We start from the raw sequence: 27,558 nt of genomic DNA, 5'->3' as shown, positions 1-27,558 counted from the left end.
CTCTCACCACGGAAACGGAGCACGCTCCATACAACAAAAACATCTCTAATATGGGCTTTGGCCGACGCAAGTTAAGCGTGGCAGAAGAGCTTTCTTGTGGTGATCCTGAGGCTCGTCGAAGAAACCGCCTGTCGAAGCCTTTAACCAACAAGCTCTCCGCCACTATATCGACAACCAGTATCCCAGAGACAGTGATATACAACAACGATGCGAGCAGCAAAGAAGCCGTGGTGGGAGGTCCGCTAACCTCTCACCCAAGCAATGCCGCTCTGGGAGGGCAGATACGGAGCCCCATCTCTGTGGAGGATAAGTCTTCGCCAAATCAATCGCTAAAGAGCGACTCGACCTGGAGCGTGGCTTATATGGTCAAGGAGCTTGACGAGAACAAGGCCAAACCTGAACGAGTGCAAGAACCACAGCCTCTTGGTTCGCCTCGCAACCCGAGAAAAAGAAAGTCTTTCGTGTTCCGGCCTTTGTCGACAAGACGGTCCACTAGTCTGTCCCGGCTCAACAGTATCAAACAGACCAATCTATCGGCCAGTGTTGTTGCCGCTGCTTCTACTCCGACGTCGTCTCTTGATCAAACTGTGGATTCACACGCCGTTCCTCCCACTCGCCGAGCCTCTTTCACTCCAGGCACGGCCACGAGGAAGCCATCTATCACCTTGCCCAAGGACGAAATTCTGCAGGAGCACCCAGCTGAAGACCCAGAGGAAAGCAATCTGGTCGAGTCCGACGACTCTGACTGGCGGCCTCCTCCGCCGAGAATGGGAGGACGAGCTGGGACACCGGCAGACCTGGACTACTCACAACTGGGTGTTCTTAGACTTGGTTCACTGCAGATCGTCAACGGACGGGCGTCGCCTGCCTTTAGCGAGATGTCCAAGGCCTCCAAACAGATCCTGGCAGTACCCCAACTGCATCGGGACGTTTCGAGCGACTATGGCGAAGAAGACGAGGACTTCCACGATCTGATTATCCCTTCGCGACGATTGTCCTCGCGCACTCCGCCCACCGAGGACTCTGACCGACGTCTCTTCAGTTGGGATTATAACGATGAGGAGTCTTTGGGGGCCCTTTACCTTCAAAACGCCATGTCCGTGTCCGCCTTCGGCGAAATCGACAGTGGGGATGATCAGACCTCGTTGATGGCCAGGGAGTACATGGCCGAGCTACCAGCCAGTCCATTCTCGAAACCAAAGCCAAGTTCCTCTTCCCAATCTTTGAGAAGAAGCACGTCGGAAGGATCATTGCGGGAGTCATCGTCATTTTCATCATTGCAAAAGTCTCCGTTGCTTGACCGGTATCCAGGCAGCAGCTCCCCTGTACCTGCGTCGCAACAATGTCCCTCCCCCACAGGATCTGTCGTATGTAGGCCGAGGAAGGAAGAAGCCGGCCTACAAAGCCAACAGATGTTTCCCGTGAATTTTGTTGACGATGAAAATCAACCTAGCGAAACAATGGGGTGGCACTCTCGTGTTCAGCCAAGCTCCCCTCGAGGGGGCGCATTCCGACGAACCCTTGACTTTCAAACCCAACCGTATCAGGCGTCCCCAGCCCCTTCAACCTATCTCCAGCCTCCTCATTCGTTTGAGAAATCCGACAGTGGTTACAGTTCGACCAACTCATTGAGCTCTCTCCAAATGGCAAAGTGTCCACCGGCCACAGACGGTCAATTCTTGCGTGATGCCTCTGCGGCACAGTCGAACGCCATACCGCAACCATCAGGAAGCAGATATTCCATGCTCGGGACCACGGCATCTACCTTGAAGCCAAACAGCACGGAGCCGACTTTGGCCCAGTTTTCCAACCTCCGTCCTGCTGCAGTATCCGCAAATTCGGCACCAGCCGTCCCTACCCCGGACTCTACAGCTGTCAAGCAAGTCAAACCGCGGAAGAAGTTGCAGAAGAAGCGACGGCAGAGTCAACCTCCGAAGGAGCTTCGCATTTCACGCACGCATTCCTTCGAGGGAGACTCTATCCCACGCATTCCCAGTGACGCGGAAGAAAACCTTCGCATACGCTCACAGGAACTGCCTGAGCTCGAGAGAACGTATCTCTCCTTGAACGGGACCAGCGATCATGCCGGTATGTCGAGCATAGAATTTCCCACAGCCGAGCTTCGGTTTCCCTCGCCAGCGCCGGAGCAATCTAGCCGAGGGAGGCGGTCGCGATCACTGAGTCGACCGCGCTCATGGGTTTCTCGATCCAAAGAAGACAAGATGGATTCCAGACGGAATTCTGGAGTTAGCCCTGCCGAAACCATGGCCCTGGTCCATGAGTATGGGGCTGCCTATTCGATGGGAGGCGGACCTTACGATCTTGCACACGAGAACATCGCATATGGGCAATCTACGAACCGTCACGACGTCCCGATCGTCGCTCCCCGAACGCGGCCAATGATGGACGACAAGACCGCTGTGGAATTTGCCAGACGCCGCAGTCGGTCTATCCAAGAGCGCGACAATATGTTAGCAGATCGAAAGTCGGGGTTCAATGATAGGGGAGGGATTCCCGGAAAGAACTTAAGACCGGCAAGTTTCGCTGCCGATGCACCTCCGATCACTCCTGAAATGCTACAGAAGGCTTATAGAACTTCATCGGAGCACAGGCAGGCCTCGTTTGGGAATGGATTTGCACCACCACCGCCACCACACTCGCCACGACCAGCTTATGTGGAATACGAAGAGGACTATACAGACCCGTCAATCGCTCCTCCTCCTCCTCCTCCTCCTCCTCCTCCCCCTCCTCCGCCGTCCCATTCACCAAGGCCTGTCGACCTGACTCCCGATTCATGGGCAGCCCAGTCTGCAGCCTGGCGAGCTCGCCGAGAATGTGCTGGGCGTAATAGCCCATATCGGCCCCCTATGGATTATGACGACTATCATGCCACTGTCGCAGATGAACCTTTGTATCCGGACATCCCTCCTCGAGGCGGACGGCAGGATTTCCCGGTGCATCAGTCGTCTCAGGATTATTACTACTTCTCTGAACAACAATACCACGACGGAGATTATGATCATCCGCAGTATGAACAACAAGGCTTTTCGACTTATGAGGACCCCTACCGATACCCAGACCACCGCGAGTCTGGGTACAGGCGACATTCACGACAAAATTCCGTCTTGCAGGAAATTCAGCAACCTCGAGGGCCGGCTGTTCAGTCCCGCGGCCCGCCTCAACATCGGCCTTTGCCGTCTCCGAGGACGTCAGGCATGGCCAGTCCTGGTCCTCGTCCTCATTCACAGGCGACTAGCATCCGCAGTTTTGCGTCCTCTCTAGCCGAGGAGCTTCATCCCAGCGACCTGGAGAGACCATGTCCACCGCCGGACTTCGGGCGCTATTCAGGCGGGATGGGTTGGGGGTATGAACGGGAAAACGGGTTTGGAGGTTCGGCTGGCACAAGGTCTGTCAGTGGGAAAGCCCAAGCAAGTAGGAAAGGGGTTGCATTGAGAGCCAGTTTCGGAGTCGACTTGAGCGACGTGCCTGTCATGATGGCGGTGGTCAGGGCGTGAAACCCCTCGGTCGTACTACAGTCGACTTGCAGGGGAAACGGAGTCCAAGCATATTCTTTGCATACATACTTGGTGGAAGACAAGGTGATGTGTCTTCGTGGAAGGGGGTAGGGGCTTTGTGACATTCAACTTCTAAAGCCCGCGTTCGAGAGACCAGTCTCGATCTTGCATACAGGACTTCTGGGCAGTCAGTGTTTGGATGGGGTCTTAATGGCAAGCATTTCATGTTTCAGAATTATGAAGAGAACGCATCTCATCTCGCCTGGAAGGAAAGAAAGCTGATAGAAAGACAAAAAGGATGCGTTGTATATACATACCCCTTTTTGACCAGGACAGGATACGGTACCTAGTTTTGAGCTTGGGGTGCGTGGATTATGGCTTCGACTTTCGACTTTCGACTTTATTACAGGTGCCTAATGAATGGATGGACAGAACAGGACAGAACAGGACAGAACAGGACAGAACAGGACAGAACAGGACAGAACAGGACAGAACAGGACAGAACAGGACAGAACAGAACTGTGTAAGAAAGCTCTCTGATGGAATATAATAGTATGCATAACCTGACCTGACCTGACCTGATCTGGTCTGAATATGTCGAATATGGTGATTTGCGTCGTGTGGACTACGTACCTAGTATTTCATGTTTGTGTTTTGAATTGTATATACCCACTCATACCTATGTAGGTATATGAGTCCGATGCTACCTACCTACTACTACCTACCTTAGGTAAGTATTCATCAGTCCCAACTGCAGTTGATAGATATCTCCTAGCCTTAGTCACCCCCTTTATCAGCGACCGAGGTGTTTAAAAACTTGAATACCTACCTAGGTATGTGGAGGTATGTTGGACATCTGATATAATATACCTAGACTTGGTAGTAGGTATCATCATATCACGTCACGTACGTACAGTACCTGGGTCAGTATATCTATGTCAGGAGGTACATTACACCTAGATGTCCTAAATTCTACAGAACATAAAGGTATATACACACTGGCCCATTTTTCGTCATTGGTCGGATCGACCTTATATACAAACTGAACAGTGTAAACTATTCAGACGGGGAATATGTAACAAAACACCAAAGAAGAAAAGAGTCTTAGATCGTTCTTGTCTAAGGTATTCGTCTTCTTTCTATTTCTGTCCTGGCCAGACGCTCTATTCAAACACCATCAGGATTTTGCCGAGGATCCCCTTCCGGATCTTGATGGGCTGTTCGGCGTCCATGACCTCCTGCATGCCGGTGTGCATGTCGATCTCGCTCGGGTCCCAGGCCCATTTGTCGCGCCAGAAAACAATTCGGTGGCCAAAGTACATGACCAGGAAGATGGGGATACCGATGTAGGCGGTCAAAAAGCCGGACGCGGACCACTCCGACGGCCAGAAGACGGTGAACCCGTTGATCAGCAGCAACAGGCTGAACATGGCCATTGCGATCCAGGCGCCGTAGGGTTGGATCCAGTTGCGATAAGGCGACTGGATGTCCTGTGCCTCGCAAGCCTTCCTGAAACGCAAAAAGATGATCATACAACATACCCATGACGTCATCCCCCACGTGTTCGTAAGGCTGACAAACCAGTTGAAGACGACGGACCCGCTAGACGCAACGTTCAGGTACGCCAGGGCGGAAAACAGCGAAGAGACGGCGACAGCCATGTAGGGCACGCCCCATTTGTTGCAGCGTTTGAAAATGCGTGGGGCGGACCCTTGCACGGCCAAGCTGTACAGGGCGCGCGAGGAGATGTAGAGGAAGGAGTTGCCCGACGACCACGCGGAGATGATGATGACGGCGTTGATGATGGACGGCAGGGCAGGGATGCCGGCGTTGGCGATGGCCACGACGAAGGGCGACGATCCCGCCCCGGCACCGCCGTCGGTCAGGCGCGGATCGTTGCTTGGGCAGATGACGCCAATGGCCAGCACGCTGAGGCAGTAGAAGATGACCAGACGGTAGAAGTAGCGCTTGGCCGCGATGGGCAGATTGCGTCGGGGCGATTGCATCTCGCCTCCCGTCACGACCAGAAGCTCCGGTGCGAAGGTAAAGGGGAAGACGGACAGGACGAAGGTTTCCCAAAAGGCCACGAAACGGCCGGTGTCGCCGCCCACCATGTACGTGTTGGCGGCGCCTGGATGATTCCAATATCTGAAGCCGAGTCGGTCATGGCTGGGACCGCCTCCCCAGAAAAGAATGAAGGACAGGATCAGCAGACCGATCATCATAATGACCTTGGTCCCGGCGAACCAGAACTCGGTCTCGCCGTAGAACCTGACGGGTAAGAAGTTGAGGGCGATAATAACGACCAGCATGATGGTGATCCACACCGCAATGTTGATGTCGTTGGGCCAATAGTTGATGACCAGGCCGGCCGCGGTGATTTCGTAGGGCACCAGAATCCCCAGGGCGTACCAGTACAGATAACCGAGAGCGAACCCCATCGAGCGAGAGACGTAACGGTAGCCGTAGTAAGACATGGTGCCGCCGTGCACCGGCATGTATGTGGCCACTTCTGTCATGGCCGTCACCACGCAGTAGACGAGGAAGGTCATGAGGAGGTAGGACACCAGGATGAACGCGGGGCCTCCCACTGAGAGAGTCTGACCGGATCCGACGAAAAGACTGGTTTGGCACAGATGACTTGTTAGTGATTTGGTGCTTTTGTGGAATGAGGCGTGTTAGGGATAGATGGATGTTGCACATACCCAGTACCAATTGTTCCACCGAGGGCAATCATTTGAGCATGTCTGCTGGACAGACCACGCTGGGTGGTTCTATATCGCTCGTCGAGCAGCTCTGCGGCGATGACAGACTCGGCAATCGACGACTTGCGCCCTACGATGAAAGAGTGCTTGCGAGGTTCCTCGCCGGTCTCGTGGCCGACAGGCTCAATGCCCTTTTCGGGATCGTGGGCCTCATGACTGGCCATGGTGGATGGAGGGAATGAAGCACACTCAAAAACAACTATTCGGTGTAGTTGTTCTGGGGAGGTGTGTCTGACTGACGGGACCGTCCTCCTTGATGTAGTCTCCCAATGGAGGGAAAGTGTTGTTGGCCAGGGCAGAGTAAGCCAGGGTGGAGGAGAGTCTCGAATTGGCGGAGGGAGAAAGGCTGAGCCATGGCTCACAGAGGGTCCGGGGGGTTGAGTATTGTTTTATAGCTTTTGAAGCGATGGGATAGGACCGGACTGGACTGGATTCGACTACTGGACTGGAGTCTGAGAGGCGGCGACATATGATGATACAATACCACGGAGACCAATATCAAAAGTGGTAGTCGCATGGACGACTCGATGGCAGGGGAAGGAGTGGAGTACACAAGCCTCGACAAGGTACCACTACTACTACCACTACCACCACAACTGCAGGCGCAGTCGCAGTTGAGCGACTGAGACTCGGAGGGAGAATTGATAAGGACGAACAAGCGTCTTGGCTGCGCTTTTTCCCGCCTCAGACTGCGCTTGATGTAAACTCGAAATCCCTAGCAAGCAGGCAGTCCAGTACAGAGTAGCAGTGAGCGACCATCTGTCAATACGCCAATCTGCCAATCTTCCACCCTCTGCATCCATCCATCTCGCCATCTGGCCACCCTTGTCCACCCTTGTCCACCCCCATCCGTCGCCCGTCCATCTCCCGACACGATAGGCTGTCGTCTACCACTCCCATTGGACCGCCCTGATTCTCCAGCGCCCACGGCGGGACTCAATGCCCATTCTGGGGCTATCAAAACGAAACGTGAGAAGATGGGGCAGATAAGCACCCATCGAAGACGACCCTGACAAAATCTATGTGGTTTGTACCTCTTGGCTGTATGATGCTGATACTGGAGACTGACCTCTACTGACTGCTATCTGTGATCAGCCAACCCAGCTAGTCCCGGGGCAATGCAGATTTCCAGCCTCATGCATATTGCTTGCTTCTTTCAGACCCTGCTTGGCCCGATCGCGAATCAAGCATCCTTCTCACCGTCGCCTGGCCTTGCTCAATTGCCGTAGATAACGAAGTTACGCTGGCTGCATGCAACGTCGGTCTATCCCCTCCAGTGCTTCACTACTCTGGCGGCAACGTTATTCTAGAACCTCCAGCCTTTACGGCCAAGCGAGGGTTTGCGAATCCAATGTGATGCAAGATTCGATGCTCCATGGAGATGTGCTAGTGTACATTCCTAACGATGGTAGTCCATACACACCATGTGGCGGAACCGATCATTATGATAGCTGGTTTCTAGTCCCTCCGCACTGGTTCAAAACAGAGAAATCGAGACCGTGACAAGGCTCTCGAGAGGCAACAATGATGAGGCCGTCGATGGCCACTGATATACAAGGCAGACGCTCTCGTCTTCCACACGACTCACCAGATGCTCCATAGTACGTGGGGTGTAAATGCTCCGGGCGCTCAAAAGGACATCGAGTGAGGCGACCGGTTGTGAGCGGCGGGCACTTGCTCTTCCCCTACCAACAGCCCCAGGGTCCATCACCACCCTCGTCAACATTTCATCCTGTGATCCTATCAACATCAACACCAATATCGTCTTGACAAGGAGAAGGCCGCCAGCACCATCACCCCCAAGTTTTTAAGATAACGGCCGGTTGTGGCTTGCTTCTGAGCGCACAACTCCACAGAGCTTATCTGTGTCTAGATCAGTCTCCGCTGACGCCCCTATCATGATTCAGGTATTGGTGTGGCTCGAGCACCCCCCAGCGCCAAGGGTCATGGAAGGACTCAGCGAGGCAATCGGAGTCAGGCTGCTTTCTGCATCATCTGACTGCACTGGCGAGCAACACACACCTGTTTTGGCGTTTTCGGAAGCAGCGAGTGAGGCTGTTGGGACCATCTCCTAAGCATAGCGCTCTTTGGCTCCTGAGAGACAACGAGGCAGTCCTGACCACTTACCCAAGTCTGTTATACGGATTGGTTCAACTAAGTATACATGTCGTCCAGGTGAAACAGGTCATCGAAACACGGATATGACCGCCGGCAATGGGATCTCGACGAGAAACAGCTTCGTCAAGTGCCTGGGCCAGCTGACACCGAAACAACCCGACTCACTGTGGTCAGGTCAAGCAAATCTTCTATAGACGGTCCTGTAAGCACGAGGTGAGAAAGGAAGGAGACGGCTACATCACAATGCTGCTGGCAGAAGGTGAGCCATGCCGTCACCGCTAGTCGAAGCCTTGGGTCCGAATGCTGACATAGAGATAGGCTCGACCATCCTTGGGCTGCCAATCAGTCTATGGATCGCGCTTGCCATCATCTCGTTATATGGGCTTTCTCGATCAGGCCCAAATGCCGCAAAGCTCAGAAGGATCCCTGGCCCGTGGCTGTACGCAGCGACGGGGTTCAGACTCGCTTTCGATGCGTGGCAAGCACGGTCAGTCCATGCCATTCTGAACTTGCACAGACGGTATGGCCCAGTGGTTCGCATTGGTCCCAATGAGGTGTCCTTCAACAGTCTGTCTGCCTTAAGGGCCATCTATGGTGCTGGGAGCGGATTCGAACGGACCGATTTCTACCGCATGTTCGACGTCTACGGTCGCCCAAACCTTTTCACCTTTGGATCCGGAAAGCTGCACCGCGACCGGAAGAAACTGCTCAGCCACATCTATGCGAACCAAACCGTGCTCGGTCCAGAGTTCTCTCGCTTGGTGCAGGAGAAAGTCGATGGCTTTCTCGCTCTCGTGGAACGAGAACCCGAACATGCTAGCGAGATCTTCGGGAGTCTGCATTACTTCTCCCTCGACGCGATTTCGGAATTCGTATACGGGCCAGAGCATGGAGGGACAAGGGCATTGTCTGGCTCTAAACAATCCCGAGACTTGATCCAGGACATTCTCAATCCCGCTCGGAGGCGTTTGGCATGGTTCGCCGTGCATTTTCCCGCATACACCAAGTGGATCACGACACGCACCGGGTTGCTGGAAAGGGTCCTGACGTCTCTTGGATTGATACCCATGCGAAAACCCTTCACATATACTGGTATCCGCCAGCATGCCCTCACGGCTTTTCACAGCTTCAAAAATGCTCCCCCGGTTGTTCGTGCAGGTGCCGCCGAAAACACCGTGATTGGCCGTCTGTTCAAAGTGCAAGAGGCCGCATCACTGACAGACATGGATATCGCCTCAGAGTGTGCTGACCACCTCCTAGCTGGTATTGATACCACAGCGGATTCGTTGATGTTCATGATCTGGGCACTGTCGCTACCTCAGCATGAGGAATACCAGGAGAAGTTGAGGGCAGAGGTGTTAAGAAGCCCGATAGATCACAAGGGGCTTCCTATCCCCAAGGAGTTGACTCATTTGCCCTACCTGAACGCAGTTGTTCGCGAGTCCTTGCGGTTGTACTCACCTTTGCCCACATTTGAGCCTCGATCGTCACCAGTCGACACTGTCATTGACGGCTACGAGGTTCCTGCAGGGACCATTGTAGGCATGTCTCCATTTTGTCTCCACAGAGACGAGGATGTCTTCCCCTCCCCGTCGAGTTTCAGGCCAGAGAGATGGTTGACATCTTCCGGGACCCTGATCACTGAGTCGGATCAGCAAAATCGTTATTTCTGGGCCTTCTCCAGTGGTGCTCGCATGTGCATCGGAATGCATCTGGCCAATGCGGAAATGTTCACGCTGATTGCTGCATTGTACCGGAAGTACAGGACGTCGGCACGTCACCCGGACACGTCGCCAGGTATCACAAGTAGGTTTGAGGTTTTCAGCGACCAGACCATGCCGAAGATGGTGGAACATGAATGTTGGATCGACTTCGTCAAGCTCAAAGAGGGCAGCTGAGCGGTTGGCAGAAGTCTTAAGGGCAGGCTGGGGTATACCACCGAGCTTGGATTCGGCAGACTAATTGACGAAGCGAGGTTCGACGCGTCAAGGACACGGACAACATCACTGTTATCATCTGCCTCTCACAAGATTGCGCACACGAGGCGGTACGCGTTGCAGGTGAGAATCTAATCTGCATGCACGCAGCCGCACAATTGCTACACGTTTGCGAGGCCAGCGCTATCAGGCACGAATCACAACAATGAATGTCACACGAACGTCTATCCGTTGACCGCGATTTTCCTACTTATTTATACTGTTGTTCGCCTGCAAATTACAGATCGTCTGGCACAGAACATCAACCTCGAATTTGACGTGCGCTTCCGCCTTCCCGCGGTCAAAGCGTTTGACAGCTTAATCTCGAAAGGCATCGCGAAGAATGTCATAACCCTATGCGGGGAGCGAGTTCCATAATTCTTTTGGTCCTTCATCTCTTCCATCTCTCGCTCTCTCCAGGGCTCGTCCCCTGCCCGAAGATGTGCGTGACTGAGAAATGGGTTTACCGTGAATGTGGTTGTCACTACAACCACAACATCCTATGCAGTACGTATCGGCGGAATCGAGGACCCAATTTCTCCCCGAATATCCAACAGTCCGTGGATCAATGGCTCGAAGAGACGGGGACCGATACCGACACGGCCGCGAAGCAGCTGAGAAGACGCGCGCGCCCTGCCGATCCGCAGGAATGTCCTCAGCATACCACGGTTGAGAAGTCGTTCCTGAATCAGATATGCGAGGACTGTCTTCTGGCAGAGCTCGATCCAAAACCGCCTGACTTGCAGGATCCTACTGCACCCGCCAGCCCGGTACCTACTCCCGACAACGGCGAAGGTCTTATCTGGGACAGCGAAGTCAAAGTCGAAATTCAGAGTGAAGACAACGGACCAATTCCCAGGCCGACGACCCCAGATGTCGGCTTGTCGGACGTTGACTCCCACTCAGACGACCAAAGGATACTCGAGAGTCACATCGAGGTCAAGATCGAAGTCGACTGCTACAGTAACCCTGTGGAAGTTCCTTCGTCTCCGTTGTCCCTGACTGCCGACGATGAGGCCAGCTCGCAGTCTTGTTCCATACCGACATCTCCCACCAGCCCAGCTGCGGCAGACAATTATAGTCCTGTGTCTTCACTGTTTCACAATAAGCGTTACGGTCTGACTTTCCACAGCCCCGTGGTTGCGGACCTCAACGATGCCGACGATGAGTTTGACTCCTCACCGGAGCGATACTATCATTTCCCGGCACCGCCATCTCGAGGAAGGTCCTTCTCGCCCCGAAATCTGAACAGGATCGAGCACTATGCACCTAGTGCGGAGTCATCTCCTCTGCCAGTCGAGGGCAGTTCCAATGGCAGCGCGCTCTTAAGAGTTCCAACCTTTAGGTCTTCCTCAAACAATATCACTCCCATGTCCAAGACAGCCGACAAGAGTCAACTATTCGCCAATCATTCATCCACAAGCCTGCCTCTCTCCTCGGTGTCGACGAAATTGAGGTCGAGAAATCCATTTCGGGGCTTTGGAACTCGAAAGGCCTCCCCTCTCATTACAGACACGATCGAGTGCAGACCAGTTCTACTGGCTCACGGATGTGTTGACACCAGTGATGTGCCGATCTCACGCCAGAGGTCCGGCCGGACGTCGCCTTTGCCGCCTCGCAAATCGAGCCTGAAGAACTGGACATTCTTCAAGCTTCATCACGATAAGCAAGGTGCCCACCCTCGGTCTCAGAGTCGGCTAAGAAGCCTCGCTCCTAGCCCGACAGGTTCTTGGTCACGCAATCAGCTTGAGCATGACGAGAAGATGTACTCACAGTTGAGTGATTCGGGTTCCGAATTCGGTTCCGAAATTGGGATGCAAGAAGACCACAGACAGGTCAACGTCCTCGAGGAGCCGACTCCCCTGCCAGTGGCAACCGTTTCCAAGCCACCCGCTAGGCAGACAGGGCTTGCCATAATAGACAGCGGTATGACCTTGGACGCGGGTCTTGAGGAGGGAGCGAGAATACAAATGCAATCCCACCTCGAGCTTGCATACGGGATTGTATACGACAGTGACATATTCCAGCATGATTCTCTTCCGGCCTGGCCAGTGTATCCGCAATTACGGCGAACAGAGCTAGAGCGACCAGATTCGTGGCCTCTTCGATCAGAGATCAAGCAGGAAGACCAGGCCCGACCTCAACCTTCTGTCCATCCTATGAGGCCTCGTGCCGTGGTGGAAGAGTATACGGAAGAACTCTCACCTATGGACGCTTCCATGGCAGAAGAGAGCGTACAGCCTGACAGAGCGTTGATGCCCTTACTCCGGCCTGAGCAGGTGCGAGCAGAAAGAGAGGCCAAGAGACCGACCTTCCCTCCACGCAAGAGCTCGCTTAGAACGCGATTTGAGTTGCGTAGATCCAAGCGACTCTCAGAATTCGAGGTGCCGGTGCCGGCTCTCACTACAGCTTCCTGAAGAGAATCACGACGTTACAAGACGAAACTGGGAGGCGTACCAAAATTGAGGGCTTGTTTGTTCGGTGACCTCCTTCAGAAGGCTGGGGTTCGTCCACAGTGGGCAGATATACCAGCTTGTAATGATTTAAGATGTCCCGTTTTCCTTTCTTATATATTAGAGCCTAAACAGGCGACATCGCCAGTTGTGTGTGATGGAATCTCATCCGCAAAGCACACCTCCACGTATCAAGTCATCAATGGCAGCGGTGGAATCGAGGTATGAGGTGCAAGGTGCGTGACCTAGATTGAGCCGTTATCCAGTAAAGGAAGGTTCGCAGTGACAGAGGCCAGAGGCCAGAGGTCATAAGCCAGACGCCACGCTGGCATCAATGTGCATATGAAACCAAGTATGGCGCAAGGGGGGAGAGCGACAGGGTGAGATGACAGGAAGAACAACATTGAGCAGTGAACGTGTTGTACTCTGAATGAATTCGCAGGCGACGGAAATACTTACTAGGGCGGAGCATCACGTGACAGGTCCAGATGCCGCAGTCGCAGTCACAGTCGCAGTCGCAGTGGCTCGAGCGGGACTCAACTTTCTGTTCGGTCTCGTCGCCCGCTGAAATATTTTGCTGGAGAAACACGGGCGTAACTAAACCAAACATTGATTGATTGATTGACAGAAGGCCCAACTCCCAGAAAATATCACCTGTTCCTGTTCCTGTCCTTGTCTTGTCCCCGGACTTTCACCTAGTTACCGCCAGTTGTTTCCTTTGACAGAAAACGAGGAATTCGTGGTCAGTCAATTTATCTGCATTATCCCTGTTGCCTTCTCCGCTGTTATTATTCCCAGACATTGTGGACGAACAGTGTCGCTGACTGGACTTGGGGTCTCAGTGCAATTGCCGTCTCTCTCTCCGGCCATTTTCTGTGCGTCGACGACGACCTCTTTGTGGCGCTCGTCCTCCGTCGAAGCCGATTCATCCCTCCACAAAACCTGACAGAAGCCTGCCTGCGCGGCGCACACATTCCAGTTCATCCCTCAATCGACGACCGGTACTGCTATTCTGCTTGGATGCAATAGGAGAAAATCATCAGGATGTCTGTTCTCCCTGCCGAGGTGCAGGGAGCCTTGAGCCAACTCCTTCAAGCCCTCGCTTCTCCGGACAACAGCCTCCGCGCGCAAGCGGAGGACCAGTTGAACAATGACTGGACTCCCAACCGGCCCGACATGCTGTTGATGGGCTTGGTGGAACAGTTGCAAGCGGCCCAAGATCCAGCGGTGCGTGGTTGAATGTCGAGATTCAACGGGGCGACACTTGCTGACCGTATGACAGACACGATCCTTCGCGGCGGTGCTGTTTCGCAAGCAAGCCTCCAAAACGCGCAAAAGTCCTTCCACTGGCGAGTCCAAAGAACTTTTCCTCACACTAAGCACCGAGGCCAAACTCGCCATCCGGTCGAAACTGTTGGAATGCCTGGCTAGGGAACAGGTCAACCCAGTCAGGAATAAGATTGGAGATGCGATCGCCGAAATCGGGAGACAATATGTCGATGCTGGTATGTGAACGACTGTTGGCGACGCATTGTCACCGGTTGACTGACACTGTCCGCACAGGCGAAATGTGGATGGAACTGCTCGCAGCTTTGTTCCAAGCAAGCCAATCCGACGACGCCGGACTGAGGGAATGCGCCTTCCGAATATTCTCTACCACACCTGGCATCATTGAAAGACAGCATGAGAGTGCGGTCCAGGAGGTCTTTGGGAAAGGCTTCAAAGACAGCAGTGTTGAAGTAAGAAGACGGGCGCCTAGCACTGTTGGATGCCCTTCATTGACAATGTTCTTAGGTCCGACTGGCTTCCATTGAGGCGTTCGCATCTTTCTTTCACTCGGTCACCAAAAAGACACAACCGAAGTACTATTCTCTGATTCCCGAAATCCTCAACATCCTACCACCTCTCAAGGAAGCCGGAGATACCGACAACCTCTCCAAGGCCTTTGTCTCGCTTATTGAGCTGGCAGAGGCGGCGCCCAAAATGTTCAAAAGCCTTTTCTCTACTCTTGTCAAATTCAGCATTTCTGTCATTCAAGACAAGGAGCTGGGTGATCAGACACGACAAAATGCTCTGGAACTGATGGCCACTTTTGCCGAATGGGCGCCTGCCATGTGCAAGAAAGATGCTTCGTATGTGAGCGACATGGTCACGCAGTGTCTTAGTTTGATGACAGATATCGGAGTGGATGACGATGATGCGTCGGAGTGGAATGCAAACGAGGACCTCGACATGGAAGAAAGTGACATGAACCACGTCGCAGGAGAGCAATGCATGGATCGATTAGCAAACAAGCTTGGGGGGGAAGTCATGCTTCCGGCTACTTTTACCTGGTTGCCCAGAATGATGCACTCGGCGTCGTGGAGGGACAGACACGCTGCTCTCATGGCCATCTCCGCCATCTCCGAAGGATGTCGGGATCTTATGATCGGCGAACTTGACAAGGTGCTGGAGTTGGTCGTCCCGTCCTTGAGAGACCCCCATCCTCGGGTCAGATTTGCTGGCTGTAACGCGCTTGGACAGATGAGTACCGACTTCGCCGGACCGATGCAAGAGAAATACCATCAGGTGGTCCTGACCAACATCATACCTGTGCTGGAAGCTCCGGAGCCTCGTGTGCAAGCTCACGCTGCGGCTGCACTGGTCAACTTTTGCGAGGAGGCGGAGAAATCGGTATTGGAACCATACCTTGACCAACTCCTTGGGCATCTGCTACAGCTCTTGCAGTCGCCAAAACGTTACGTCCAAGAACAAGCATTGTCCACGATTGCCACGATTGCAGACTCTGCCGAAAGCGCTTTCGTTCGCTACTACGACACCCTGATGCCTCTTCTCTTCGGAGTCCTACAGTCTGAACAATCCAAAGAGTACCGATTACTTCGGGCCAAGGCCATGGAGTGCGCGACCCTCATTGCTCTGGCCGTGGGTAAGGAAAAGATGGGTCAGGATGGCATCACGCTTGTGCAGACTCTGGGCAACATTCAGCAAAATATCACCGACGACGACGATCCTCAGGCGCAATATCTGCTGCATTGCTGGGGCCGCATGTGTCGAGTTCTGGGGAGTGATTTTGTTCCATATCTCCCAGGGGTCATGCCACCTTTGCTGGAGCTCGCCTCAGCCAAAGCCGACATTCAGTTGATCGACAGTGAGGACGACATCCTGGACCAGGAAGATGGATGGGAGTTGGTTCCTTTGAAAGGCAAAGTCATTGGCATCAAGACATCGACGCTGGAGGACAAAAACACGGCGATTGAGTTGATCACCATCTACGCGCAGATTTTGGAGGCGGACTTTGCACCCTATGTGGCTGACATTGCAGAGCGTATTGCCTTGCCTGGCCTCGCTTTCTTCTTCCATGACCCTGTCAGAGTGGCATCCGCGAAGTTGATTCCTCAACTGCTCAATTCGTACAAGAAACGATATGGGGAACAGTCCCCTCAACTCATGGAACTATGGGCCAAATGCTGTGACAAGGAAATTGAAATCCTCAGCGCAGAACCGGCCGTCGACACCTTGGCCGAAATGTACCAATGCTTCTATGAGAGTGTCGAAGTGGTTGGTAAGAACTGTCTGACGCAAGAACACATGGAGCAGTTTATTCAATCGGTCAAGTCAACCTTAGAAGAGTTCCAGAAACGGGTCCAAGAGCGTGCGGATGAGAGGGCCGAATCTGCCCAGCAGGGCGCGGACGAGGACGACGACTCGTTGTCTGTGCAGTATGCGATCGAGGACGACCAGACACTGTTGTCCGACATGAACAAGGCGTTTCACACGATCTTCAAGAACATGGGTGTGAATTTCTTAGGTTCATGGCAGAGGTTGATGCCCTTCTACGACGCCTTCATCACCAGCAGTGACCCGATGCAGCGGCAATGGGCGATCTGCATCATGGACGATGTACTGGAATTCTGCGGCCCTCAATCATGGCAATACAACGACCATATCATCCAGCCGCTGATCAACGGCATGAGGGACGAGAACGCGGCCAACCGACAAGCCGCCGCGTACGGAGTGGGCATCGCCGCACAGAAGGGTGGTGAGCAATGGTCGAATTTCGTGGCGGCCAGTCTGGAAATGCTTTTCCAAATCACCAGAGTCCCGAACGCTCGAGGGGAGGATGAAGTCTTCGCGACCGAAAACGCATGCGCCGCCATCGCCAAAGTCCTCCACTACAATTCCTCCAAAGTGCCCAACCCGCAGCAGATCGTGGAGCAATGGCTCGACACGCTCCCGGTCGTCAATGACGAGGAAGCCGCCCCTTATGCCTACTCTTTCGTCGCCCAGCTCATTGACCAGTAAGTCAACCCCAGCCAAGCTAATAGCCTTTTTATTACTTTTGCGGACGTTTGTTCTCGTGGTTTTTTTTTTGGTTCCTGCTGGTGAGAACCAGACATTTTTCAAAGGAATGAGGCATCTGACGTTTTTTCTTGGCTTTTGATAGGCAAAACCCCGCCGTATTCGCCAAAGCGCAACAAGTCTTCCATCATATCGCGGTCGCGCTCGAGGCCGAGACGATCCAAGGGCAGACGGCCAAAAAGGTCGCCGAGAGCGCGAAGCAGATGGTCGCCCAGACCGGCATCAACGCCGACCAGATCTTGCAGTCCCTCTCGGTGGACGGACAGGCGACGGTGCGGAGTTATTTCTCGTGATTTATCTGTTTTTCACGGCCATTACTTGTATTTGGGATGGCGGGCGCGGAAGAAAAACGGAAACGGACACGGACACGGAAACGGGCGCCCGTCGATTCTCTTTCCATCAAGTCCTCTCAGCACGGGCCGGCTGCCTGGGCTTTTCTCCTCTTCTGGCTAGATGGCTGTCCGACCTACCTAAGGAGGATGGTTTGGTTTGGTTTGGCCTAACCCACCTGCGTGGAGAGAGGCAACGGCAGGGAGAGAATGAAGGCATGGTCTGGCCTAGGACGCTATCGTATGGCATGGCACGACATGGTACGGACGGGCCGATATTCGCCGCATCTCAATTGAGGTACCGAGAACCGGGTCTTCTTGAAACTCCAATGGTGGTGGAGGTGGATGTTCGAACGACTTACCCACCGACCTTTTTCTTCGAATCCAAAGCAAAGAGCGACAGAGCGAAAGATCTAGGGCAAGCCCACAAGGAGAGTAAGAGGGTGACAAACAGAGTTGTGTAGCAGAGTACAGATGAGGTGACTACTAGGTAGTTGATGATTGATTGATCTGTTTGTGATCTGTGGGTGATCTACAAGTCCCTACCTTCCTACTTACCTGCTTGTCTGGCTGGCTGGGTGTCTTATAGACATCCAGGTACTCTTTTGGCATGATGGTCTGGTCGTGGTCGTGGTCGTGGTAAAATATCCCCCTGGATCCATCATGTTGCAGGCAATAAATAGTACCTACATTACCTACTAGGTAGGTAGATAACTAGCTAGCTTGAGGCCAATGTTGGTAGACAGAGACAGACGAGAGCCGTCCATCTTCAATCCATGCTCTCCTCTTATTCAGCCTCGTCAGCACGTGTTCGACGCTTTTCTCGCCTTCTACGCAAGTTTAGACGGCGAAAGCTTCGACAGGCTAATCAAATATATACCTTACTCAGGGTGATCCTACAAACGCGTCTCTCGAAGATTCATTTATTCGTTCATGAAACATTTGATGATATTTACATTCTCTTGGCTACCACTCTCCACAACAACCAACTTTCTCATACTCAAACTCACTCTTCATTTCCACCTTTTCCTGGACTCGTGTGGGTTGCTGGGGTATGTCGTCCAGGAGCGCGGGTGGGCTTTTGGCTTTTGGCTTTACAGACTTTCAGGACTCATCATGCTGGTCTCACCGTCCAAGGCGCCATTGTCGCTGACTTTGGCCACGCCGTTCACATTCGCATTGACATTCGCATTCGCTTTGGGAGTGCCGTTGCCATCCATGTTCCCATCCAAGTTGACATCACCTGAACCATTCTCTCTCGGCGGCGGTCCTGCGGCCGGATTGCTGGAACCCTTGTGATCGGACGTTGAAGCCGTCACTGTCGCTTTCGCTTTGAGGCCGTTGGCAGCTTGTTTCTTTCCGGGACTGCCGTCGCCTCCTGGGCCGGGACTAGTCGGGTTGATGCCGTTGACCATCGACGTGTCTTCACCCGCCGCACCACCACCGATACCGTTGATCACGACCGACTTCTTCTTCCCTTTGTCTGCTGGAGTGGTTGTGGTGGGTTTGGCAGCAGCAGGAGGAATCTTGGCTGGGGCCTTTTTCTGAGGACTGGCGTTGCTCTTCAGTGTCCCATCTCCGATCTTCCCACTTGCCGGGACTCTCGCTCTGCCATGACCAGGTCGTTGTTTGGGCGGGAGGTCCAAGTCTTCAGTCAATGGCCGATCATTGTTCTCGCGCAGACGTTTCTTGAAGAATTCCCTGACCAATCCAATCTGGTCGTCGACGTTTTCGGCAGTGATCCGAGGCCAGCGAGGCGGTTCTTTGAACATCTTCTCCGCCGCATCTTCCGGACTGATTTGTGGATTGACCATACCCAGACGGTTCTGGAGGATGTGGAACGGCACCGTCAGACTCGCCATTCCGAATTCCTTGTCGAGACCCAATTCGCGGAACCCGAAGAAGTCTTCGTCCAGGTCTTCGGCGAAATCACCTCCCACGTATTGCTCGCCTCCATCGACAAACGACCCTTGACCGTGGGCGGTATCTTCCGTCAGAGCAGGCCGGAGGAGGTCCGCGAGATGACCCTTCATGCGCTCATGCATGATGACGAGACGAGCGCCCAGGCGATCGACATCTTCACGGGCATATATGTCCAGATCGTTGAGTGACATTCCGCTGGAATGGAGGGTGTGCAGAATGGCTTCTTCGTTGGTGTTGGGAGTCTTGTAGACCGTGCTCGTCTCAGATTTGATTCCTTGGACGACGGAGACAGGTGCCGTCACCGGAATCTTGTAGTCCTCCTTGTAGTTCACCAGAGTGGTGCAAAGCCGCTGGAAGAAGTCGGCCGCCAAATCGGTCATGGTGTCCAGCGCCGAAGGTTGAAACTCTTCGAATCCCGCGTGGAAGAAGATCTTGCCAATGGCCCGCTGAAACGCGGCCCTACATACCCATGGTGCCATCAAGGGGCCGTTATCCGACATGACGTGGTTTTCTATGTCCGCTTCGACAAACGGCTCCGGCTGATACTTCTGAAACTGGTTCTGATAAGTCTGAGACTGTAGTTGCATCTGTTTGACCACGCCGATTTTGGACACCACCTTCCGTGTTTCTTGCATCTGTTTAATGTTGGAATCGATCTTCTTGCTGAGCTTGCTCTCGGGGGCTGTGAATTGTTTCGGTGGGTACAATCGTAGAAATTCCTCAAAATGTTCGATGACTTGCCCTTCACTATCCTGCTCCCATCTCAGTCGCGGCTCCAAATCCGGGATGGCCGAGAGCGGGTCGTAGTAATCAGGAAGCAGGCTCTCTTCTTCCGCCTCCATACCCTCAGCCAATGTCTGCCCGGCTTGCTCACGCTCGGGACCGTCCCCATGAAACTCAAACACATCCTTACCGGCAGCCTCCTGCTGGAGGCGCTGCCAACGACGCATCCCCGCCTTACTCCGCAGCAAGGCAGTCTCTTCAGCATTCAATTTATCTCCACGAAAAAGCTTGTGTCGGGCGGCGGCGATCATGGCTCGATCCTTCTTGGTCTTCTGTTTCCAAAGCTTGTATTCTTCATCCTCGTACTCGGGTATCGGTGTCTGCGATGGCAGCCCAGGCACGTCCATGTCCATGGCCTCACTGCCCGTTCCAGCCACACTTCCTGGACCGGGGGCTCCAAGTGGCGTCAATATTCCCGGCGGCGGAGTCGACTGACCTTGACTTCCTTCAGCCTCGGATTCCGCTCGAAGGCCGTTCTGAACAGAGCTGAGCGATTGCAACACCGGCTTGGTTTCGGGTATAGGCGTGGCCTGGGGTGGCGCTTTCCGTGACGTCGAACCGCCGCCCTTCTTCGCACTTTTCTTAGGTGCTTTGCGGCCACGGGATGACATGATCGGCTCATCGTCACTCTCCTCAGCACCGTCGTCGAGTTCCCCGTTGGCAATCTGTTGTCTTCTCTCTTCGGCCTCCACCTCTGCCCGGTCCCGGATCACGATGTCTGGGATCAAAGGGACAAGCTTGTCGGTCTCCTTTTGCATGAAAAGAGCATGCTTTCGGAAGATATGGTCAGGGTTGCTGTTGAACTTCAAACAGTTCTTCCAGATCTGATTCAGATCATCGACGAATTCTTTCTTCGATTTGTATGCCAACTGCTTAAGTTTCTTGGTCATCGTCCCCAGGTCCATCGGGTGCTTGATAATGAGATAATAGTCCGGGGCGTCCTTCTTCTTGACAGGATTGAGGAAAGGAAAAGAGTGCTCGGTGTGAGCCTTCAACTCGGTCAAGACTTTCTCCGCCGACTCGTAGAGTTCTTCTTGCCCAATCTTGTCCTCACTCGCCCATTTGCTCCGGTTCTTGCGCACTTCACTCATCAGCGCACGCAACTCCGACTCGGTCGCGTGTACCATCGACCGATGTTCGTCTAGAAGCGCGATCAGGTTCTTCAACGTCAGACTAGATGCCCCGAGATTGGCTTTGCTCAAACTGCCCTGCTGGTTGGAAGCATTCTGGCGACTGGCGTGGCCCTCTGCTTCAGCCTCGGCGCGGCGTTCGGCCTCCTCAAGACGTTGTTGGTCCAACATGGCATCCCGGTCATTCTCCAGCGTAAAGAACATTGTTCGAGACAAGGTCTTTACTGTCTCGATCTCCTTCCGCTTGGTCTCTTCCAGCTTCTTGCGAGCATCTTCGGCATCGCCACTCTGTTTGGAAACTCCAGCCTTGGACAAAGCCTTTGTAGAATCGGAGGGACCCCTCGATGGGGTTGCAGGCCTGGGGACCGGCGACGATGTGCTATCGGCGACGATGTGGACTTTATTGGGCTTATCCTTGAGAGGAGATGCCCGTACAGCATCATTCTCTTGTTCTTCATCCTCCTCATCGTCGTCGTAGTCATCGTAGTCATCATCGTCCAACTTGCGCTTCTTGGATATAGGAGCAGGGTCCGTATGCGGCTCGACAATGTCTGGTGCGGATCCTAACGCAGGCGCATCGGGAATTGTGCGCCTCTCCGGCACTATGACCTCGCCAACATCGTTGAAGAGGTTGGCGAGTCTGCTTTCCGTCTCTTGGAATAAAGCGCGGAAGCGAACCACCTGCGGGTCCTCCTCAACATTGGGTTCGGGTTCTGCAGCTTGGCCGGATAGGGAGCCACCACCGAGACTGCGCAGTTTGAAGGCATTGGGGGTATGCGGTCGAGAAGGCGCTCGAAGGAGTCCATTCAGGGTATCTCTGTGGAGGGAATGCAGCAAAGGTTCATCGTCCGGTGGTTTCTGGCTGTTTGGGGGCGGCCATGTTAGGGACATGGCCGTGCCAACCCCCGACCCGCGGCGAGCGAGGGGTGCAGATACTCCAGTTTGGACGGCGTCCTGCGACGGCAAGACAAGGCGTTGGGCACGTCGGAAAACGTGTACAGATGGTAAACCGATGTCGCAGAATCCGAATCCGATGAAATCGAGACGAAAAAGGATGAATGCGCGGTGCTGGATGATGGACAAGTTGGGTGATTCTGACGTGTAATGCGCGCAGAATGGGAGGCTTGAGGTTGAAAGAAACGTGTGGCCGATCGGGCGTAGTGCATCGACTGCAGCGCGCCTGCCGAGCCTCAGCGCTGCCAGCGTCCACTGGCATTGGCAGTGCCGGCGGCTTGCTTGTAATAATATAAGCCATCTACAGTGGGCAGCTATTAATTAAGGTAGAGAGAAACCCTGTACAGAGAGAGTTGTTTCTTGCTACGTTATACTCCAATTGTCTGTCCATGAGCTTCTGATCGCTTTACGCCTGAGACCTTCTTCGAACGTTTACCGGATCCTCCCCCTTTTCCTTTCGGCACCCGGGTGATGCTGGTGTTCTACTGAAGCTGGCACCAAGCCGCCAGCCATTTTGCACCCGCACCCGCCAAAAAGGACAGACGTCCACAATATCATCCAGCCGGTAAACCTCTGGGAATCCGATCAACCATGCGAATCCGCTTTCCCTTTGCAAGCAAGTCCCCCGTCTCTGCTACCAGGAGAAGAAGCTGCTAACGCTGTCGTGGCAGTCGCCTTCGTGGTTCTCTTGCTCATCTCCTCATCGATCGGCCTGCTTCCGTATTCGTCTCTGCCCTCCACACCTGCGGCCGCGCAACCATATATTCCGCGCCAGTCCGACAAGGTGCTGCATTTTATATTCTTTTTCGGCCTCACAGCGACCTTCTACTTCATCCTCGATACCACTCGAAGACGGGTCATTCACTTTACCTTGGTGGTTTGCACACTATGTCTTGCCGTGGGAAGCGAAGTGGCCCAGCATCTACTGCCAAATGATCGCGAGTTCGACCCTTGGGATGTCCTCGCCAATGTAGTGGGGAGCCTTACAGCTTTGGGACTGGCCAGTGCATACCATCGACGTGCGGCCGAAAGACGAAGAAGAGCGAAGTTTTCGGCTCTCACGGGTGACGCTCTCGAAGGAGAAGATTTGGAGCTAGGGGAGGGTGCGAATAGGGTGCTTGGAGGATCCAGCGTCGACGGCCAAGAAACCGGCGTTGTGCAACGGTCTCTCGACGAAGAGCTAGATAACTGGAACGAGAATGTTCCCGACGACGCCTGGGACGAAGACGAAGATATAACGACGAGTGGTCAGAACACCAAAGTGACCCCCTCGACAAGCTCGGTGGGAAGCGAAGAGCCTCCCAAGAAAATGGCCGTGGATTAATACTGTATATTCCAGTGTCCTGGCTACTAATTGAGCGAGACTGAGATTCAAGCATGTGCGGCCATTCGAGCTTTCAACGCAATGAAACTTATGAGAACCTTGCAATCATCACCAAAATTGGTCTGACGATAGTGGTTGGAAGCGTTGCTTGTTTCTGGATAGAGGGTATCATTGCATTAATTGTTAACATCATAAGCATTGTTTTGCCGCTGGAGCAGAACTCTCGCCTGGGCAAGGCGCTCGGCCTATACTCAAAATCCATGTAGTCACACCCAGCGCTTGATTCCTCGTAACTCCTTCCCAGCGCCATAAGACAAAAGAATTGTTTGTCGGTTCTCTGTGGCGCATGCTTCATATCATGCTCTCCCAGGAAGCATCCCTTCAACCCTCATCAATCGCCGCGACACGAGCACGACCGAGCATTGAAGCGCTCATGTCCACCCCTGAAGCCGCTGCTCATTTATCTGAAGCAGCTGAACCGGCCGAAGGAGATTCTGAACGGATTCCTCTTGACACCGCGACGACTGACGTTGACCCCGCCGCCAACATGTCGACCACCCCAGTTCTTCGTGTAGAATAGAGGCATTTTGAGTTGACGAGAAGTTGTTAGACCGCCTTGAAGAGTCCTTGGGCAGAGGGGACACGGCTCGTGAGCGACGATGTTGGTAGGGTGCAGATAGGAGTCGGTGCCGACCGAAACGCGTGCGAGGTTGAGGTGGAAGTTGAGAATGCGACTGGAAGTGATGGGCCCGTGTCGTAGTTCGTGTGTATGCAAGGGGAAAAGGCGTCAGTCACTTATGGAGGACAACAGGAAGAAGACCAGGTCAGGAAGTCAAGTCTGGCCGCCAGGTCGGATATGTTAGGTGGTAGGTGAGGTGCTAGTAGATGAAGGTAGGAAGACTTGGGCTGTTCGGAGTCGGCGTCCTTGTTTGGTAGGCGGAGATGCAGAGTCAGGTGTGAGTGAGAGTATTGAGTATGCAGTCCGGGAGGAAACTGCGATCTGGACGGATAGTAGATGTGGGTGAAACGACTTCTTTATGAGGAAGATGGGAGGGTGTTTGCTGATAAGTTAAATGGTGTGATACTCGTCCTGCGCTACCTGAAACCCAGCCCCGTTCAGAGATAGGTACCTACATTGCTATGACGATTCACATTAATCTAGTTGCATTGCAAACGAGTCGAGGGATGAGTCCTAGGTTTGCCAAGTAGCTCGGCGGATGCTGGCAGGTCGAGAAATCAGGCTTGATCGACTTGTGTCTTGAATTACAGATGGAGTACAGTCAAACGTAAGGTAAGGTACATAGTACTAGGACACTGCACCTATTGGAGTCGAGGGATTATTGGCATTGTGCCACCCACGTATTGTTTGGTCGATCGAGATCCAGTATCACAGAACAAGCCCAACCTTGAAGCCCAGCCTCAGCTTGACCTTCGAACACTGCAGGGCTACACTGGCAGTGAGAAGCACGACTTCTTGAACGGTTCCCGGACAACTCGGATGACGTAGAGGTGGAGCCTGATCGTGGCTGTGAGCGCTAAGCCTAAATCAGATCTGGGGCTGGCTGATTGTGGCGCATGCAAATTGCCATGCTCTTGAACTTGAAGCACTGCATAGCACACATACATGTAGGTATGCACTTAACCTCACCACCATGTGCCTCCAAGGTACCGACTATATCCCATGCCTCCACCACCTGTGAAGATGGACCAACGCATCCAAGGTGCTGAGGTGAATTCGCGACGGCTTCGGAATAAGTGGACGCTGTTGACGCGCCAATCTCGGGTGGCAGCTCTTCACGGACAGGCCCTTACGAAGAGATATGGAGTTTGCTCACGATCATCAAGCGTTCATTCATATAGGAATATTCAAAGCGAGCCAGCAGCATCGTCATCATCTATCAGCTCTGCTCAGACTGCGTAATACGCCGCCTAGATCTTTGGGCGGTGTGCCCTGCGCTGCAGGCAGCGCCCTCTTCCGCCCGTCGTGCTCCCGTTGCGCCAGTTTTTGGGCGCACATGGATAGCACCCTGCCCGCGACGTTATCTGCAGACTGGCGATATTGGCCTATTGCGTGTACCCCGTCTGCGAAAGTGTCAATTGTCGGACCTACCGACTGATAAAGTCTGTTTAGTCGAGACGATATCTGGTCGAAAGAAGTCGTGTCTGCAGCAGCTGATACTTCAAGAGCTGCTACATCAGCGTCAGACAGTAGTGTTCTATCCGGGAGGCCGCCTCCAAGGCTTGTTGGCGTATCCAGCTCGCTCAGGCGTGGAATTTGAGGTGGCTGCAGTAAAGATTCCATGGCATCTTTCTCTGCTCGAAGTCTGCGAACGGTTAGTCACGGCTTGCAAGTAACGTCGCGTCGCGAGAGACTTACCGCTTGATCTGTTCCTCGAGTTCGGCAATCTTCTCGATGTTCTGAAGATTCTTGGGATTCGGTCGTTCGGGAAGTGGCCTTTTAGGGACAGGCACATCCTCGCGGTTAAACCAATCAGACAGTTCCGACTTGTTCGACAACTCCTTGAGCAGCTCCTCTTCGACGACGCGAGCTGTGACACTGTTAGCATTGTCTCTCCCATACGCTCCCTTGGCACCACTGACCGGCTGCTGGTGCACTGGCGTCCTCAAAATCCGTCCCCATTGGCTTCTCGTCGAGAGCGCGTGTGGCACACCACGTGAGCAGTTGCCTCATTCGTCGCGGTTCCGGAAGACCTTCGCTTTCGATATGCTTATAGAAATCCGATATCTCGACTTCTTTGTGTGGAAGAGCTGCAACATATTAGTACATTGGCCTGAGATGGTGTCTGCTCTCCTTACCGTTGGAATTCCCCGTTTCGATGAGAGAGCTGGCTCTCCGGCCCCGGAGACCTAAACTACTTCTTCTCTCGTTTTTTCCAACCTTGCCTTCGCGCATGGCTTTGTTTCTCTTGATGACCGGTGTGTCGGCGAAGGGCAGCGCAATCTTCGTGGCAGAATGATCCTCCCTGTGCGTAGGGACATTCTCTTTTGTGTCGCCCTCTTCTATATTGCCATTCTCCAGCTTATTGACAGGCTCAGGCTGATGAGATGACTCTTTCTCATCGACTGTCTCGGTTGTCTCGGGAGGGTGCTCGTCAGGGTGCTGCCGCCGACGTTTGTGCTTGTCGTCGCGCGGCACCTTTTCCGCCGGACTTCCATCTTTCTGCTCATTATCGCGCGAAAGGCGCTTCGAGCGGCGCATTGGTGCACCTTCTTTCGGTTTCGGGGTAGAAAATGATAGCCTCTTCCGTCTCTTCTTGGGTTCTGATGGGGATTCGACCTCCTCCTCCGGTGCTTTTGACCTTTCCGTGGTTTCTGGGGGTTTCAACGTGTTTACTTGAGGCGGTACACTGCTTCGGGGCTGCTGTATCTTGGTGGTCTCTTGTTCCTTCTGCTTGACGCGTTTAAAGAGGAACCCATCGTCTTCCTCATCGTAAGCTAATTTCCATGTCAGAATGCTCCGTATCTCTAATTCGTCCGCCCTTCTCGGGGTAGCCTACTCATTTTCCTCTTCTTTTCATTGAAGCTTTTGGATGTTTGCGCGCGCCTTGCATCTTGTGTGCTTCCTTGCGCATCGACAATCCCATTGACTGACGGCCGAGTCGCGACTCCCGGCGCGTCGCCTTTCACCTGTAGCCGTGCGCTGAGACGTCTGTTTGGCCGTTGGGTCGATGACATTGGCAATGGGTGCAACGGCTGGCGGACGACGAGCATACTTGTCGGGACGTGGGTGAAGGGTGAGGGCGTGTGTGCTTCGCGTTTCCCTGCGACCTTTGCAGCATGCGCATGGGTTTGCGTTAAATGTGGTATCTCATTCTAAGGATGCTTCCGCTAACGAGTGATCAAACTGGGCGCAAATGCAGACTATGCCGACGCGGGCAGGAGAGCTTGCTCGTGAGTTGTTCGACTTT

General features: G+C 53.7%; 8 protein-coding genes across 8 annotated transcripts; 5 read left to right on the top strand and 3 right to left on the bottom strand.

Moving 5' to 3' along the window:
- Positions 1 to 50: 50 nt before the first annotated feature.
- Positions 51 to 3,515, top strand: A1O1_01178 (uncharacterized protein; the record flags this gene model as incomplete). The annotated part of the gene is made up of 1 exon (XM_007722091.1): positions 51 to 3,515. One exon carries the CDS (start codon positions 51 to 53, stop codon positions 3,513 to 3,515), a length of 3,465 nt encoding a protein of 1,154 aa, XP_007720281.1.
- Positions 3,516 to 4,678: 1,163 nt separating this feature from the next.
- A1O1_01177 (AAT family amino acid transporter) lies at positions 4,679 to 6,444 on the bottom strand (the record flags this gene model as incomplete). Its single annotated transcript, XM_007722090.1, has 2 exons — positions 4,679 to 6,137; positions 6,221 to 6,444. The coding sequence occupies 2 exons, from the start codon at positions 6,442 to 6,444 to the stop codon at positions 4,679 to 4,681; spliced, it is 1,683 nt and encodes a 560-aa protein (XP_007720280.1).
- A 2,220-nt stretch (positions 6,445 to 8,664) lies between these two features.
- On the top strand, positions 8,665 to 10,296 carry A1O1_01176 (uncharacterized protein; the record flags this gene model as incomplete). Its single annotated transcript, XM_007722089.1, has 1 exon — positions 8,665 to 10,296. One exon carries the CDS (start codon positions 8,665 to 8,667, stop codon positions 10,294 to 10,296), a length of 1,632 nt encoding a protein of 543 aa, XP_007720279.1.
- A 518-nt stretch (positions 10,297 to 10,814) lies between these two features.
- A1O1_01175 (uncharacterized protein) lies at positions 10,815 to 12,791 on the top strand (the record flags this gene model as incomplete). The annotated part of the gene is made up of 1 exon (XM_007722088.1): positions 10,815 to 12,791. The coding sequence occupies one exon, from the start codon at positions 10,815 to 10,817 to the stop codon at positions 12,789 to 12,791; it is 1,977 nt and encodes a 658-aa protein (XP_007720278.1).
- A 1,080-nt stretch (positions 12,792 to 13,871) lies between these two features.
- Positions 13,872 to 17,479, top strand: A1O1_01174 (uncharacterized protein; the record flags this gene model as incomplete). Its single annotated transcript, XM_007722087.1, has 5 exons — positions 13,872 to 14,054; positions 14,110 to 14,332; positions 14,391 to 14,566; positions 14,622 to 17,125; positions 17,272 to 17,479. The coding sequence occupies 5 exons, from the start codon at positions 13,872 to 13,874 to the stop codon at positions 17,477 to 17,479; spliced, it is 3,294 nt and encodes a 1,097-aa protein (XP_007720277.1).
- Positions 17,480 to 18,609: 1,130 nt separating this feature from the next.
- On the bottom strand, positions 18,610 to 22,242 carry A1O1_01173 (uncharacterized protein; the record flags this gene model as incomplete). Its single annotated transcript, XM_007722086.1, has 1 exon — positions 18,610 to 22,242. The coding sequence occupies one exon, from the start codon at positions 22,240 to 22,242 to the stop codon at positions 18,610 to 18,612; it is 3,633 nt and encodes a 1,210-aa protein (XP_007720276.1).
- Positions 22,243 to 22,776: 534 nt separating this feature from the next.
- Positions 22,777 to 23,629, top strand: A1O1_01172 (uncharacterized protein; the record flags this gene model as incomplete). Its single annotated transcript, XM_007722085.1, has 2 exons — positions 22,777 to 22,784; positions 22,927 to 23,629. The coding sequence occupies 2 exons, from the start codon at positions 22,777 to 22,779 to the stop codon at positions 23,627 to 23,629; spliced, it is 711 nt and encodes a 236-aa protein (XP_007720275.1).
- A 1,891-nt stretch (positions 23,630 to 25,520) lies between these two features.
- On the bottom strand, positions 25,521 to 27,325 carry A1O1_01171 (uncharacterized protein; the record flags this gene model as incomplete). The annotated part of the gene is made up of 5 exons (XM_007722084.1): positions 25,521 to 25,953; positions 26,007 to 26,178; positions 26,231 to 26,398; positions 26,447 to 27,085; positions 27,148 to 27,325. 5 exons carry the CDS (start codon positions 27,323 to 27,325, stop codon positions 25,521 to 25,523), a joined length of 1,590 nt encoding a protein of 529 aa, XP_007720274.1.
- Positions 27,326 to 27,558: the final 233 nt, after the last annotated feature.

The sequence above is a fragment of the Capronia coronata genome, assembly GCF_000585585.1.
Source record: "Capronia coronata CBS 617.96 chromosome Unknown acBCG-supercont1.1, whole genome shotgun sequence".
Taxonomy (NCBI): Eukaryota; Fungi; Ascomycota; class Eurotiomycetes; order Chaetothyriales; family Herpotrichiellaceae; genus Capronia; species Capronia coronata.
This window is presented reverse-complemented; position numbering and strand designations above follow the sequence as displayed.